General features: G+C 38.0%; 1 protein-coding gene across 1 annotated transcript in view; it reads right to left on the reverse strand.

The window, feature by feature from the left end:
- Positions 1 to 4318: 4318 nt before the first annotated feature.
- Positions 4319 to 15547, reverse strand: part of LOC109469552 (molybdopterin synthase catalytic subunit-like) — a 50295-nt gene continuing 39066 nt past the window's right edge. The window contains exons 7-8 of the mRNA XM_019768084.1: positions 8739 to 8862; positions 4319 to 6671 (exon numbers count right to left, since the gene is read on the reverse strand). Of these exons, the coding sequence (XP_019623643.1) occupies positions 6609 to 6671; positions 8739 to 8862 (187 nt within the window). The 3' untranslated portion in view covers positions 4319 to 6608. The remainder of the gene's footprint in view (positions 6672 to 8738; positions 8863 to 15547) is intronic.

Genomic DNA, 15547 nt, shown 5'->3' on the forward strand with positions numbered 1-15547 from the left:
TCTAGCCCTTACCCGTATACACACAAATCACACTATATACACACTATAGGTCTCTTCTGATTCAACATTTTTTTTTCTAATGTGGACCAGGTGGTCTAATTCTAATTAGGGCACCTGGTAGAGTTAAGAGAGATGAGACTTGTACGACCCTGTTCACACTAAAAAAAACCAATCTGGATTGAGCTTCGATTTGGATAAAAATTCATTAATCAGGATCATTTTTTGAGTGTGAATGATCCCAATTGGTTCAATTTTCTCCAATCCAATTTAAAAGTAGTCCATTTTCAGGAGGTAAGTTCAAGACGTTTGTGGCGGATCCAGATTGGACATAACCGCAAGTGTGTCAACGCAAAGTGTCTTGGCTTGAACCGACTTGCTTCGCTTGTGTGACACGATGTGCCACAAATATCACAACCGATCCGGTCTAATATGCAGTATACATTTTAAAGACAAGAATCAATCCGGATCATTTTTTTTGTGTGAACGGGGTCCAGTACTGTAGTCTTAGAGGTGTCAGACTGGTATTCTGCCCAACAGGTCAAGACAAATTTCTATTATATTATTATTATTGTATAGAGATGGTGTCAGCATAAAGTCTGAGGGAAAGCACAAACATTTTATGGAGTCAGACAATCCTTTATTGCAACATACCTGAACAGCTGATACAGGTATCTCCAAAATCATCACAGTGTACTGTAAAAACTCCAATACACATGCAATGCGTGATCATACTTCCATAACTTTTTCACTTTTTTAATGGATCAACTTCAAGTTGATGCATCTGAATCATTTGGTACTATTTCATGCCAGAAACTGCTGCCAATAAAAGAATACACTTTCTGCTGAGTGACTGTGTTCACAGTGTGTGTCGGCTTTAGGCAGGAAATTGTAGAAAACTACCATCAACGGAACAAAAGCGAAGACGGGCACAAGAAGACATCCTGGGGGAAAGATGTCACAGTTGAGATACCTGAAGGATGGGTACTTTGGAGCGAAGTGACAGTTCCAATACCTCATGCATTGGGGCTTGATTTGTTCTGGAGCGGGTCAGAGCCTCCCACTGCCTATTGCAACTCAAGTCTGCACCTGTGACAGTGTGGAGAGCTTCAATTTAGAACTGGATTGAGTTCTAATCAGTTTTGCTATAAAGGACGTTTTCAAAAAAACTACATTAAAAAATGGGGGTTATAGACCGTAACAGCTGGATAAATTTTTTGTTTCTTTTAAACATGTTTTCTAAATTTAATTTTTACCTGTACGGAGTGAGAGTTCTGTAGCTGTTGTACATTGTACTTTGAATATTACTAGTATCTTTAGAAAAATCATGATGTTTCACCTGCTGCAGTGTTATATAATCTAACCTTAGCAATCTACAGGTGGCCTCGCATGTTTGAATCTGTACACTACATGTTAATTAACTTGACATGCAGAATGTGTTGAAAAGTATTGGAAACAACTTGGGTCAAAGAAACATGTTGATATCCCCAGTCTATCTACCTATCTGTTTCTCATAACAAAATGTGTTCTATATTGCTTGTTGATGCAGTTATTTATGATTCTTGACAGTAAATCAAGGTAGGAGTCATCAATCAGTTATGCTTGATTCTGTATCATTTGCATACTTGGGATGACTTACATAAACTCTGATAAACAGCACAGTTCAAAAAGCCAGGAGAATGATGGATGGTGTACTGAAAGGGACCAATAAGGAAGGAACATCTGGAACTCAGGTGAACAATATAGGTCAGAGGTTAAGAGTTGATCCAATTACTCCACTCTGGGTGATTATTGGGTATCTGGGATGAGGTCTGTCAAGCACATCCAATTGCAGAGCTTTGCCTAGACGGAGGAATATTATCAGTTAAAGTGGGATATTGCAGTGGGATGTTTTAATCATTATGATTGGGGATGGGAGATGACTTTAAATGTGTAACTTCAGGGTTCAAAATTTGCACACGAGTTATTGCCCAGCGCACAAGCTATCTTTTCTTTTTATTAGTTGCATGCAAAGCGACCTTTTTATTCAAGCTTACAGCAGTCCAGCTTTACATGTATATGGCTTCTGAATTGCACTGTGTCCCAGCCAGCATGTGAGAGATACATTTTACAATGTAACAGGTGGCTTGCCTTCTAAAATAACCTCGGCTGACAACCTGAAATCATGGGCAACCTAGATTTTGGCTTACATGTACAATGTACATGTAGGTTGCCCACCTGGCAACCTGAGAAACCCAAACCCTGAACATACAATGTACACTACAGTGTAGTTCACCTGTAGCTTAAGCAGCAATCTTTTTAAGAACATGATTGTACTGTAAATTTTTCATGGTGACTTTATTTTCACAATGTCTTCTTTACCACAACATCACGACACCATGAATATTATGCATTTCCACTGATGTATTTCTACATAATTTTATACTACATACAAATTATTATCATATTGAATTAAACATATTATTAGACTGCTTTGAACTGTGAAGTTAAAATACCATGAAAACTCTCTCTCCCCTACTTTGAAGTCCACATGAAAATATTTTACTGAGTTTACAGTGCCTTATTAATCAGTGCACTGTCAGGATACTGAAATACAGTAAATCAATATTTCTTCCACCTTTGCAATATTTCTTCATCTGAAAACTCATTTTTAGGGACATAAATATGTACTGCAGTGGGAAGCTGTCTCAACTTAATTCTACATGTTCTCCCAGGAAGTGCTAGTTGTGTACCATGCATGCAGACTTAGTTATTATTACATGTACAATGTACATGTATGTCATGTACATCACCAGTCCTGTTATTAATGGATCCCCTGTGTAAAATAAAACTGTCATCAAGCTATTCATATACAAATGTAGAATCATCAAAATGAATACACTTGTTATCATTAGGGGGCCTAACCTACATTGTACCCAATAATTCTTCATGTGGCCAGAGCATGTCCAGAAATTCTGAATCAAAAGGAAAGCTGCTCGGGGCAACATTCATATTGTTTCATTCTTACCTGGTCAAGATCTGATGTACTCACCTGCCGAATTCCATGAAAATTCATCCATGAAAATTAAACCATGTTAAAATATACAAATGCTACCAAAAACATTTCCCTTCTAGGTTGTAGGTAACAATGAATTCCTCTCCAAATCCTTTTGACAATGTCTTGTTGAATTTTGTACCATGAGACTCGCACAGTACTAGCTTCTTCCTTTACATACATGTAGCGTTACATGTGTTTTGTGTTTCTTTTGAACAACCCTGGGAATACCTTCAACATGTAAACCCTTCCATTTAGTATTTAACCTCACGTGACATCATGGAATCCCTGCAATATAGTACTGGCAGGTAGGGGGCTCTGAGTCACGTCTAGCCAGTTTCACAGCTGATTTATGACCTGACCTTTTGGATACCTTGTTGTGAAGGTCAAATCCTAAATGTGTTAATAATTGATGTTGGGGTCTGTTAAACGCATACATCAATAAAGCTTATCATTCAACAGTTTTTCTGAATAAGGGTATAATATAAATACAAAATGAGTCTACAAATACTACATGTACATTTAGTATTCACCAATGGAAAATGATGAATTAGAAATTCTCCAAAGGTTTTCTTTAATGAAAAAAATGCAGCAAATATGTCGATCAGTTTGGAAATATTGATGCAAATCTTTGATGACATGGCTAAGGTTTTTTCACCATTGATATAATTATGCCAAATACATTATAATAATTGCATATTACATGTTGACATTGAAAAAAATAGTAAAATGCAGTGATTTAATCATTTGTGGCTGATGCCATTTTAATGGCAATTTATAATCATATACGTGTAAGTGTAATGATATGATGGCAAACTGATTGTGCAATTTGATACATGCCATGTCATGATTGAGTAGTAATAGGATTGAACGACACCTGAAATCAAATCAGTCCAAACTGGGTTGGTCTGTTTTACATAATCTAACCCTCCCAGCTAGTCAGAATGGTACAGAGTGTAATCACCCAGCACTGATCATGACAGGCCCAAGGACAGTTAGGGTTGAAGGCATGCTATTTTTTTGGGGGGGAGGGGTCAGGGGGCAAAACCCAAAATATTCTTGATGATAAAGTCTGTCAGATATTCCCATTTCTGATAGAAGATTTTCCTCATCATTTCATATACTTCAGGCAATACAATAACATTACCCCAAAACAAGCTACATATTGTACACGCACGTTTTTATGGTACCAGCCATACATTTGTACATTGCTTTTACGCATGCAATGTACCAACCCATGAAGCCATTCTAGAAGCAACTTTATAATTGATGACATTGGCTATAGTATTACTGTGTTTTCAAAGGATTTTTATTGAAAGATTTAACGAAAGAAAAGTTCAAAATCCAACAACCTTCTTTTCAACATCTACATTGTGTACATGCATGATACATACTCTGGCCAAATTTAAATGGGCATGGTCATGCAAGATTTTGTCACTTTGATAAAAATCAACATAAATGTACAATGTACATTTATAATGGTACAAAGCAAAAATAATCTTGATACAATTATTATGATGGTTGATATCTTATATGGCTGCGATGAAAACAAAACATTACATAAAGTTATACATCATCATCATGCATACAATATAACTATCACAATTTGACAGGAACTACAGTAATAACCCTACATGTACACATGAAGATTTACACTATTTTCACAATTCCATTAACAAAATTGTCATACATTCGCTATTATAAATTATAATAGATCTTCTACATTCCGCTTTGTCTTTTTCCAAACATCTGGACCTGAGTGAGGGTGATAACACCGAGCCCGCGTACAGCCAGGTTCAATCTCGTCCTACGCGTTCCACAGACGGTCGTGACTCTGTGACTGTGACGAAGGTAATAAACCCAGACCATACATCACCTGACACTTTGTAAAACCCAATTATTGCACTTCCCGTAATATTGATTCCCGCTGCAGTTGAACTTGAAGAAGTTGAGGAAAACTAGCGTGGAATGGGGTATATATTACACAGGTCAATAGCCACAGGCAAGCAAACTTCGCTTCAGTCTGTACTATAGATTTTTCTTGTGTGTCCTCATTTCACATCCCGACCGCAGACAGCCTCAATCAATATGCTTTTTACAATCGTGTACTGATATGAACTGAACATCCCACACTTTCTGATATTCTAGTACTAGTAACTGTCAACCTACTCATTTTATATAAAATCAAACCCGTTGAGACTAATAGCCACCAGTAGTTTAAGTGGCAGTATGTTTATGCAACAGTCTGGGGAAACAGACTTGCCATGTAAAATCCCTTTATCTATTATGTTACCAAGTCAGTGTGGTAACAACAGATGACTACGGTGTATTGAGATCTCTCTAATATATATATGTGTGTGCGTAAATTGGAAAAAAATTGCTTGTTCAGGTCAGAACATATTGAATTCATTTCCTTCCAGTTCAATTGGGTATTTCAAAGTGAAAATTTAGCAAAAGGGTGTGATAAAAACTTGAAGAGAGGCAAACTTGGATCTGATTTTATTCACTCCCCAAAACGGAATGTACCAACTTGGGCACAAATCTGGCCCTCGGGATCTGTTTTTCCACTTCAGCATATTTAATATCTAAAAATCAAACATTAGATATGTGTGCCCTTAGTACAGCCAATACTGTAAATCATTAATATTCATCGCAGTTTTCACAGTAACTTCTGTACCAGGAACTTATCATTTTCCTTGAACAAATAATTCTTCAACTTAAGTTTCTTTTCTTGCACCTGATGCCACTGCGAATGCATAGTTCTGTGAACATGTCCATTTTTCTTGGACCGCGAACTTTTGGTGCCGCGAACATAAAGTGATTTACCATAACTAAGTATGCAAATGATGCATAATGCCAAATTACTACAGTGTAACTGCAGACATAATGTTTGTCATTGAACCTCTGCATACATGACCTTTCACCCATTAGTATAATATAGATCAGACAATTGTGTGTGGCTGAGATTTCTGATTGGCCACAAGAGTCAAGGTCAATCAAAAGTCCCAGTTACACTCAACTGTAATGACAGACATACTGAGTACTATACAATGTCCAATCATATGTGTGTTCCTTGGTAACTTGATTATAACCATCCCTGGAGTCTCTAATCATACATGTACATGTATGCTAGTAGTAATTGCTACACAAGGCCCAAGCAACTACATGTACATTTGTACATGTTCATGCCAACTGCCCAAAGCATTTTCTAGAAACCAATAAGCACAGTCATATTTCTATTGGATAAACTAAACTTAGGTTTATAACTTAATAACTGGTGATGCGCGTATGACCCTGTATGTATAAATATTAAAACTACAGACTGAGCTATAATACACAATGTACCAAATACATGGTAAATTCAACAAATTTCAGAATAATACAAAATGTATATATATGTCTGCTGGATGAATAATAAAAATTCATTCAATTCATGATCAGGTTTCAAACGTGTAATTTTCTCCCATATCCTGATATGCAATGAAACACCCATATTGATAATGATGTTAAAAATGACACAGTTTGTCATATATGATTTCTTGATCTAATGACTAAATGTGAAATTCTTGAATGACCTCTAGGCTGACCAACTGCACTCTTTGTTTTCCTTCCAACTAGGCTCTCCTTCTTCATAAAGTTCCTGTGACAAAACAAAAACATTGAGTAATGACAGGCCTAATCTGACAAAAACATGCCTGCAGTTCCATAAAAATCTGCTAGTAGGCCCTTGATCCAACTGTCCTTTGTTGATTGTTTTAGTAACTTTTACCTTCCAAATTTTATTATGCTGTTAAACCACAAATTGAACTGCAACTAGAAAGGCAACATTTAAAAAGAAAATGCATAATGTTTATTATCATACCTTGTTCGCATATGGTCTGCTTTATATCTGTTAATTCTTACTCAAACACATTCATGTACGTACATACTATATGGTCAGACAGGAGTCTAAATCCCTCCTGCTATAAAAATTGCAACATGGCGTAACCCAACACTAGTTACCATGGTAACAGACAGTCTGGTTCAGGTCATTGACTTTTTTGGTTTCGAGAGGAGGAGGAAGAGGAAACAGAGCAAAAACAATATGTTTTCCTTCGGTAAACTATCACTTCTTGGCAAAGGTAAAATGATTGTCTGCCACACCGTAGTTCAATGTGTACCAAATGTACCTGCTTCCTTCATCATGGCACAGTGATAATGCTTTGCTCTGGAAAATAAATGGCATTGGGGATAGTGGAAAGGCCTCTCTTGATAACAAAAATAAGCTATCACTGGGGAAAGTGGGAATTTGTAGTTGCTGCTTCGTATGTACCTGTACATCCATCCATGCTACCTCTGTGATAATTCTAGGCCCACCTGTGCCTCTCCATGGTCTCTAAAGCTATTAATTTTTCTGAAACAAGACAGCTCTGAGGTCTACGCAGAGACTGGCAATAAGGAACTAAACAAATTGTTCTGCATTGAATATTCCCGCAGTCTGGCCTTAGGGAGCTTATTTTTGACTAGTTTCGGGAAGACTGGCAAAGAGGAGCAAAATCTGAACAGATTGAAATGTTGCTGAATGTTTAGGGGGAAAGAGGTCACACATTGGCATGCTACTCGTGTGCACATTGTGACTTCCAGGACCTTGGCCTTACATACACATCAGAACATTGAACCGTAAATCGAGTGCCTGCTGCCAAAATGAACAAACGGCTAACTACAACACATTGTTAAAAATGATACAGTCATGGCCTGCCTTTCACGTAACCTGCAGCTAACACAAAACTCCCCAGGTGTTTCATGCCCACTGCTGTTTGAACCTGATAAAAGTCATTTTGTTACCGGTGACAACAACGGTGACTGCTACAGTGTATTTCACAAAAAGCATTCTAAACGCTTTCTCAGAAGATTTATAGCCCGTGAAGGGAGTTAACATTCAGCTATCAATTTACGTTTTCCGCAGTCCTACTTGGCACTGACTTCTGGGAACGCCACATTCCCGGGTACATTTTCGAGGGGTACGTTCTGACCTGCTACACCTGGAAATGTTGTAGTGTGGGAGTATACGGGTACTAGCCGTCCAATCATGGAGAGTTATTTGCAGGTCGTGCACAGTTTTATTCTGGGAACATTTGTACGCCGTCTGAAACAAAGTACCAAGGTCAAGGTGGAGTAAAATCTCATCTGTGCGGCACACGACCCCCAGGGGAAAGGTGACCGACCCTGAATTAGGCTGGTATTGATCTTCAAGGTGAATCTCCGAGGTTGAACTGAGGGCATACATGTGTAGCTTAGGGGTACTTAGTAAGGACACATGCACACAGCCAGGATTTTGCTTGAGGGGTTCTTCTGACTATCTGAGGGACCAGTGAGCGCTGCAGGCAAGAGCTTCAAAGTGGATCCAGGGGCATGTCCCCTGGAAAATTTTGAAAATTAAAACTTCCAAAAATGGCATTTCCTGTGTTTTAATTTCGAGAGTATGTCACGGAAACACTCAGTGACACATAACTGTTCCAGGCAGCATTTTATCGGAAGAACAGGAACGATTGAGTAGCATCGGATGATATTCATTATAAAATTGGCCTCCACAATAATGGTATTAGGACAGAAATCGTCAGAACCTTTAGATTTTACATGTATCTCAACCATCCTATCCACAAGGTTCGTGACTCTATCTAATCCATCCTTCACACGTATCTACTGGAGACACGTCTGTCCCTCTTACCTTCTTCCATATCGGGACGGTTGCTTTTAACGTGTCGATGGCGTATCTGACGGCCTCCAGACCTTCTCTGCGATGCGGAGAGGAGATCGCGATGATCACACTCGACTCTGTTATTGGTACACACCTGTTCAGCAAGAGGCAAGATTTCATTTTGTAGCAGAAAAATTAATACAAAATAGAGCCATACCAATTAAATTTGTTGGTTTTCAGATTCGCCTCTTTCTGAATCAACTCAAATATGCTCATATTTTGCCCCCAACAGTTGAGGAAGATCCTTTTCTTCCTAGTTGTTACAGTTTTTCCATCGACGCAGTTGTTTGATTAAAAGTCAAAATTCATTGTTTAAATATTAACCCAACCTTTTGTGTTGACGTCATGGCTCCTATCATAGCTTACAGTTTTTCATGACATTGTTAATTCAACAAAACTACTAAGTATCATGCATACCCCTAGCAAATTTGAAACTTTTTCTCAAGACTAAAACTGTCTTAACTAAAACAATAGAATTTGGATCATTTAAAAAAAATCATTTACTTGTCAATCCTTACAAATTAATGCACAATCCTAACCGTAAACTTAAACTATAATGGGAAAGAGTAATAAGTATTATGAACATGTCATCTTTTCTAAAAAAAAAAGGAAAAGCAAATTTAGTACCCCTGAACCATCTAGTGTCCAAAATGAGTATTACTAAACCGGTAGTATCATTAGTTTTTTTTCTAACTTAGCTACTGAAGTACACAAAGAACTAATATACTTTTTGCAAAACAAATTACTCAATGAAAGAATGACAGGTAACAATTTTGTTGTTAACCTAATACTAATAGCATCCATGCATGTGCACACACTTAATTCAACACACTACATGTATGAATTTTAAACCCATTCAAGACAATTTTGGTTATGATTATTAATGTGTAAGAATATACAAGGACAAGACCAAACATATTCAGTTTACATTTTGTACACTCTGTATTTTATATAGTGGTTGTTTCAACCCAAATTTACAAAAAAAACACCTTAAACTCTTGAGATTTACCTTGCTGCACTATCTAACTGCGGCAAACTTAAAAAAATATGAATCTGTACAACAAAAAGTACAGGGACATTTGTATGGTCTACAACACAACTAAGATCGAACAAAGCTAAACACATGAAAATGTATAATCAAAAAAGTCATCCTACTTTCAGGATATATGTATGTGGCAAACTATGTACAAATTTATGTCATTAGAGCTTTAAAATGCAGTCTCTTAGATTTAAACTTTCATGTGTTTCGGAATTCCCTAAATGAGTTTCCAGTATTCATAGGATGTGATTGAGAAGCACAAGCCGGTAAAGTAATGCCATCAGACTGAACCGTCTGACTGACTGGAGTTCATGTAGACAACCTCGTGTGGCTAAACCCTCGACTCCTCATCATTACACAAATCTAATGAGGCCGACTCCAACCCAGAAACTTTTTCCTTCTGTGTATTTAGGTTAACGTTCCAATTCAATTTTGCGGCGAGTGCTGACGTCACGTCGTCAACTTGAAATCAGATCAGCGAGGTGTGGTGCCGATAGTTGACCCAATACGGCTCCCCCGGCGAAATCAATCTTTTGTGGTCTGTTCCGCAGATTCCATTACAATCAATCAGGGTCGGCACTAACCGGGAAGGGGGAGACAGACGGTGGTCCTCCCTGGGACGGTACGGAATCAAATTACCGGGGACAGTGATGGCATCATCTCCGAAAACTGCTTTACATCCAGTCGACGGTAATCTACATCCCCTCCCACTTAATGAGAATATCTAAAAGTAGAGTGTATTCCTACTCGTGTTGTATTTCCCTCGATGCACACATTTATGTATGCATGCAGGAAACAGACAACTTTGTACATGATACAAAGTGAATTCTGCTATTCCATTGGCAAAAATGGGATAAAGGAAAACAGAGGTGACCAGCAGAGGCTCAGAACACAGTTGTGCAGATTTGGCCTCTAAATCATGGTTGTGTGAAACAGCAGTTTCTCTCCACTCTTCATCCAATGCATGGCATTAACAAGAAGTCAAATAGTTTAGTGAATTTCATGACAGTTTTATTCAATATTGTGAATTTCTTAATGATTCTCTCTGATATAATCTTGATGGCTTCCATAAGGCAATAGGCACAAATATAGAAAATTAAAGAGAGGAAATGTGATAACCTTTTCTGGGAGCTTTGAGCTATCTTCCTGTCAGTGTCCCTGGCGTGCCTAGCATGTACAATGTAGAAAACTCATTCAAGCTAACACCAAACAGAAAACCTCGATCTGTACACAAAATAAGGTAATCAACGAAAAAGTGGTAGACTTGTACATGTACTGGGTATTACACCAATATTGATCAATACAGATCAATCCATTGGACTGAAACCACTGTTAAATTAGTTGAGGATATACTTGCCTACTTGTTGTCTTAAAGCTATATTATGTAGAATTTTGACTATTTTAGAAATCTTTCTTTTACACATTTTCTTGCTCTTTACACCTACCTGACTTCATGATGACATTTGGGGATTAACATATCAACGTCGTTTCGCCGCAAATACGCGTCGGAAAACTGCGCACTCCGCGGCGCTAGCGCGGATCGCGGCCATGTTTGTTTACATCCGACCGCGTCCGAGCATTCCCGAATCCAGCCGAACCGCAGGTCACCGTAGAGCACATTATTCTCTAAAATACGGCATATGGCCGGTCACGATTTGACAACTGTCAATAGTGCAACAAAAACACCTTAGACATACGTAACGTTTATACTTTTTCATATCTACAGGACTTGCCTAGTACAACAATGTAGATATTTCGTGCATTACAAAATGACACCGATCGTTATGGCCTTCCAAACATTAGCATTTTTGGTCAGTTTATTTGTGCTTATCTTTTTTTACTGGCCAACTGGATCCCATTAGTTAATACCACAGTGTGATAGCCCACATCTTCACCTTTACATCGATACCAAATTCCCCTGTTTAGTTTTAGGTCAAACGGGTTTGCCCCAAAGAAAACCGCGACGGTGCACACATCGCGGTGACGAAATTTTAGCCCAGTTGTAGCTACCGGCGCACACCATTCTGAGTTTCCGCAACATTTTGATACATTTAGCGTAATGTCATAAACTTCGTTCCTTGGTATGAGAAACTATATGAATGTGGTTACCACATGGAATATTATAAGTGACATGATAACTTTCAAGTATATACAAAAAGAGGATTTTAGATTAGGTACTGACCGTTCAAAAATTGGCAAATTTGAAGTCAATCGGCTTCGAACTCCAGCGTTCGAAAGCGTTCGAACCATGGAACCCAGACACGCGCCGGAAGTTGCCGAAGATTTCCGAACGAAAACCGTTGTTTGTTTACATTCTATTTATTGTGGCACAAATAAATACGTTGGGCCTTGCGCACCTTATTCTCGCGCTGCGCTGAGTTGCAGAAAAGGCGAAATAGCGACGCTAATATGTTGAAAGTTATCGAAAATGACAATCTAGATGAGAAAATTTCAATTATTTGTATTTTCAGTTTTGGCGCGAAAATCCTACATAATATCACTTTAATAATTTTATTTGTTGAACATGGCAGAAGAAAGAAAAACATTGGAAAACAAGGAATGCAGGAATGGAATGCATGATTGTTCACTTACCATCCAGCCATGCCACAGACCTTACCCAGCCTTAAAACAAGAGACAGACTATTGAGGAGTTTGTAAGTAGGACAGTGGGTAGGATGACATGATTTTGTGGTCAGGAAGATGAAAGCAAACTGTGCAGATAGATGTTTTGTGACATCAGCTAATGGCTGTGTCTTATAGCTAATCCCCAGACATCTTTTGATGATAAATGAGTGGGAGGGCTCAGAACACCTCAATAGTCAGAATTTACAGTCTGACATTGATGGCTATCCTCTTCTTACATGGTTGGGTAGTAGCTTTTATTCTATATTCTAATGTAGGGTATTTTTGAAAGGATATATGCTACTGTCACATCATTACATGACATGATTTTCCACACTGTATGTGTTTCTGTCAAAATCTAACATTTTGGTTAAGTTACATCAAAACGCATGTCCCTGTGGTGGCATATGTGGATTCTGTGGAGGGTGGGGGTTCAAGCCCTGTTTGGCACGACTGGTTTGGGTTACATCCATAATTTTGGATAGGGACATAACGTCAGCATCCCTGTGTATTGCGGAGCTTCATGTATAAGCCTCAAGGAATCAACCCACTGCATGTTAAAGAGCCCAAGACTACGATTGACCCAGTGACAGTGTGCTTGGCAGAAAAAGCAAGCAAAGCTGCATCCAGCCATGCCACAGACCTTACCCTGCCTTCAAAGTCAAACAGGAGACAGACTATTGAGGAGTTCGTATTATAAGTAGGACAGTGGGAAGCACTACGTCTGTCTACTTGGAGAAGCATCATGCTTCAGTTGAGATGTGGATGACTGGTTTGCCTGTTAATTGAATTTTCCTCCTCACCACTTAGTCCATTTAACATGTCACCAAGCTTCATGTAGGATGTGCAAGTGAGATAAAATCTATGACAGAAAGCAGCCCTGGCATAAGCAAAAGTGGAAATTCTGGACCATTAAGCAATGGGCAACAATTTTTTGTACTTTTTAATCTTTTTCAGGTAAATCAAGAAAAGATTGGGAGAACTGAGAATAAGGCCACACCAATTTAATTTGTTGGTTCTCGGATTTCGCCTCTTCGTTTTTTTCTGATTTGCAAAAAAAAAAAAATTGATTCTTTTCCTGAATCAAGTGAAAAATGCTCATGTTTTGCCCCCCAACAGTTGAGGAAAGTCCTTTTCTTCCTATTTGTTACAGTTTTCTCATCTATCATTGCAGTGGTTTGATAAAAAGTTCAAAATTCAATGTTTAAATTTTAACCCAGCCCTTTGTGTTGACTTCATGGCTCATTTCGTACCATTTAAGCCTATAATTAGGATGCCTAGACCTGTTTTTATTTTTTTTTTTCGCCCTAGGCCTGTCGCTTCATATTTTTTCTGAAAAAATCCGAGAACCAACAAATTAAATTGGTGTGGCCTAAATAATCATCACTCCTCCAGCGGAGTCAGTGATTGGTCAATAATAAATATGGATGGAAATACATCAATACATTCAAGAGCAAGCCATATACTAATACGTCATTTGCATATGTATATGCCTTACCATCAGTACAATGTTAATGTTATATCTGGTAAACATGATTTAAGATGTCCCAGACCACACCAGCCAAAAGGACAGAAAAACACTATAAGATCTGACCAATCAGCACCAAGGACAGACGCCATAATAACGCAATTGTGGAATGTCTTAGTTTGGGGTTGTAACTAACTACTGGAGTCTTCTGTATAATTGCAGCATCTTTTCTCAAGCCCACTGTTAGCACTAAATACACTTGGAATTGTCCATTGAGTATTGCTATTGGTAAGCTGTAAAGAGTGATGATGTTTCCATTGCTTAGCTATTCACTATCATGTTATAATAACCTTTTGTATGTCCTGCATTTACATTCATGCACAGGTCATTAAATATACATGTTTGATAAAAGTTTATTTGCAAAATCTCATCCTTTGTTTTATTTTTTTTTATTTTTTTTACTTCAGAATTCACCTCAAAACAAGGCTCGTGAGAGCCACTTACATGTTTTGGGTTACAGTGATGACTGCGTGGTCAGATATTTGTTCACCCTTGATTTAAACCGTTGGAGGTTGTAATTAGCGGTGAAACATTCACGGGGAAGCTTGTTCCACAGTGAAGTGGTTCTGGGGAAGAAACTGTCAGCATGAAATTTTCTCTTGACTGATGGACTATTGAGGAAGAAAGGGTGATTTTCTGCTGTTGAGGTGGCTAAGCGTGTTCTTGCAGAGAATGTTATGATGATCTGTTATAGGATTGATACATTGTATATATATAAGGGCTTTAAAGACTAATTGCAATTGTACAACAGAACCTTAAACAAACAGTAGACAAATAAAAATGGCAAAAGTATCAACTACTGAAAAGTTTAACACAACATTCTTGGCAAAGGTAACATTACATATAATACTTACAAATTGTTTCCAAGTTTTCTTACTTTAACTCAAGGAGGCAAATTACCAGGAAGTAGGATTACTTAGGCCACACCAATTTAATTTGTTGGTTCTCGGATTTTTTCAGGAAAAATATGAAGCGACAGGGCGAAAAAACAAATAAAAATAAAAACAGGCCTAGGCATCCTATTATGGCCCCAAATGCTTCGATTGGAGCCATGAAGTCAACACAAAAGGCTGGGATAAAATTTAAACAATGAATTTTTAACTTTTAACCAAACCACTGCATTAAAAGATTGAAAAACTGTAACAACTAGGAAGAAAAGGACTTTCCTCAACTGTTCTGAGCAAAATATGAGCATTTTTTAGATGATTCAGAACCAGAATTTTTTTTTTTTTTGCAAATCAGAAAAAAATGAAGAGGCGAATCCGAGAACCAACAAATTAAATTGGTGTGGCCTTACTAAAAACTAAATGGTTTGTTGGCCAGTAAGATTCTATGGATAAAACCAAACATATTAACCTGAACTGATACATGTTTTCTGGCATCAGCTAATGGCTGTGACTCATAGCTAAACTCCAGAGGCCTTGTGAAGAGTGGGTGGGAAGGAGGAAGAAGTCAGCAGTGGGAATTCACCGTTAAAAACAGACATATCCTGCTGACATCTAACGACAGCTGAGCGTTTGATTTGGACTCCCAAAATTGCAGTAACAACTAGACAAGTACGAATGACATGCTGATCATAATCTTTATAAA

This window comes from Branchiostoma belcheri, unplaced genomic scaffold (assembly GCF_001625305.1).
Source record: "Branchiostoma belcheri isolate BF01 breed outbred unplaced genomic scaffold, Haploidv18h27 scaffold207, whole genome shotgun sequence".
Classification (NCBI taxonomy): Eukaryota; Metazoa; Chordata; class Leptocardii; order Amphioxiformes; family Branchiostomatidae; genus Branchiostoma; species Branchiostoma belcheri.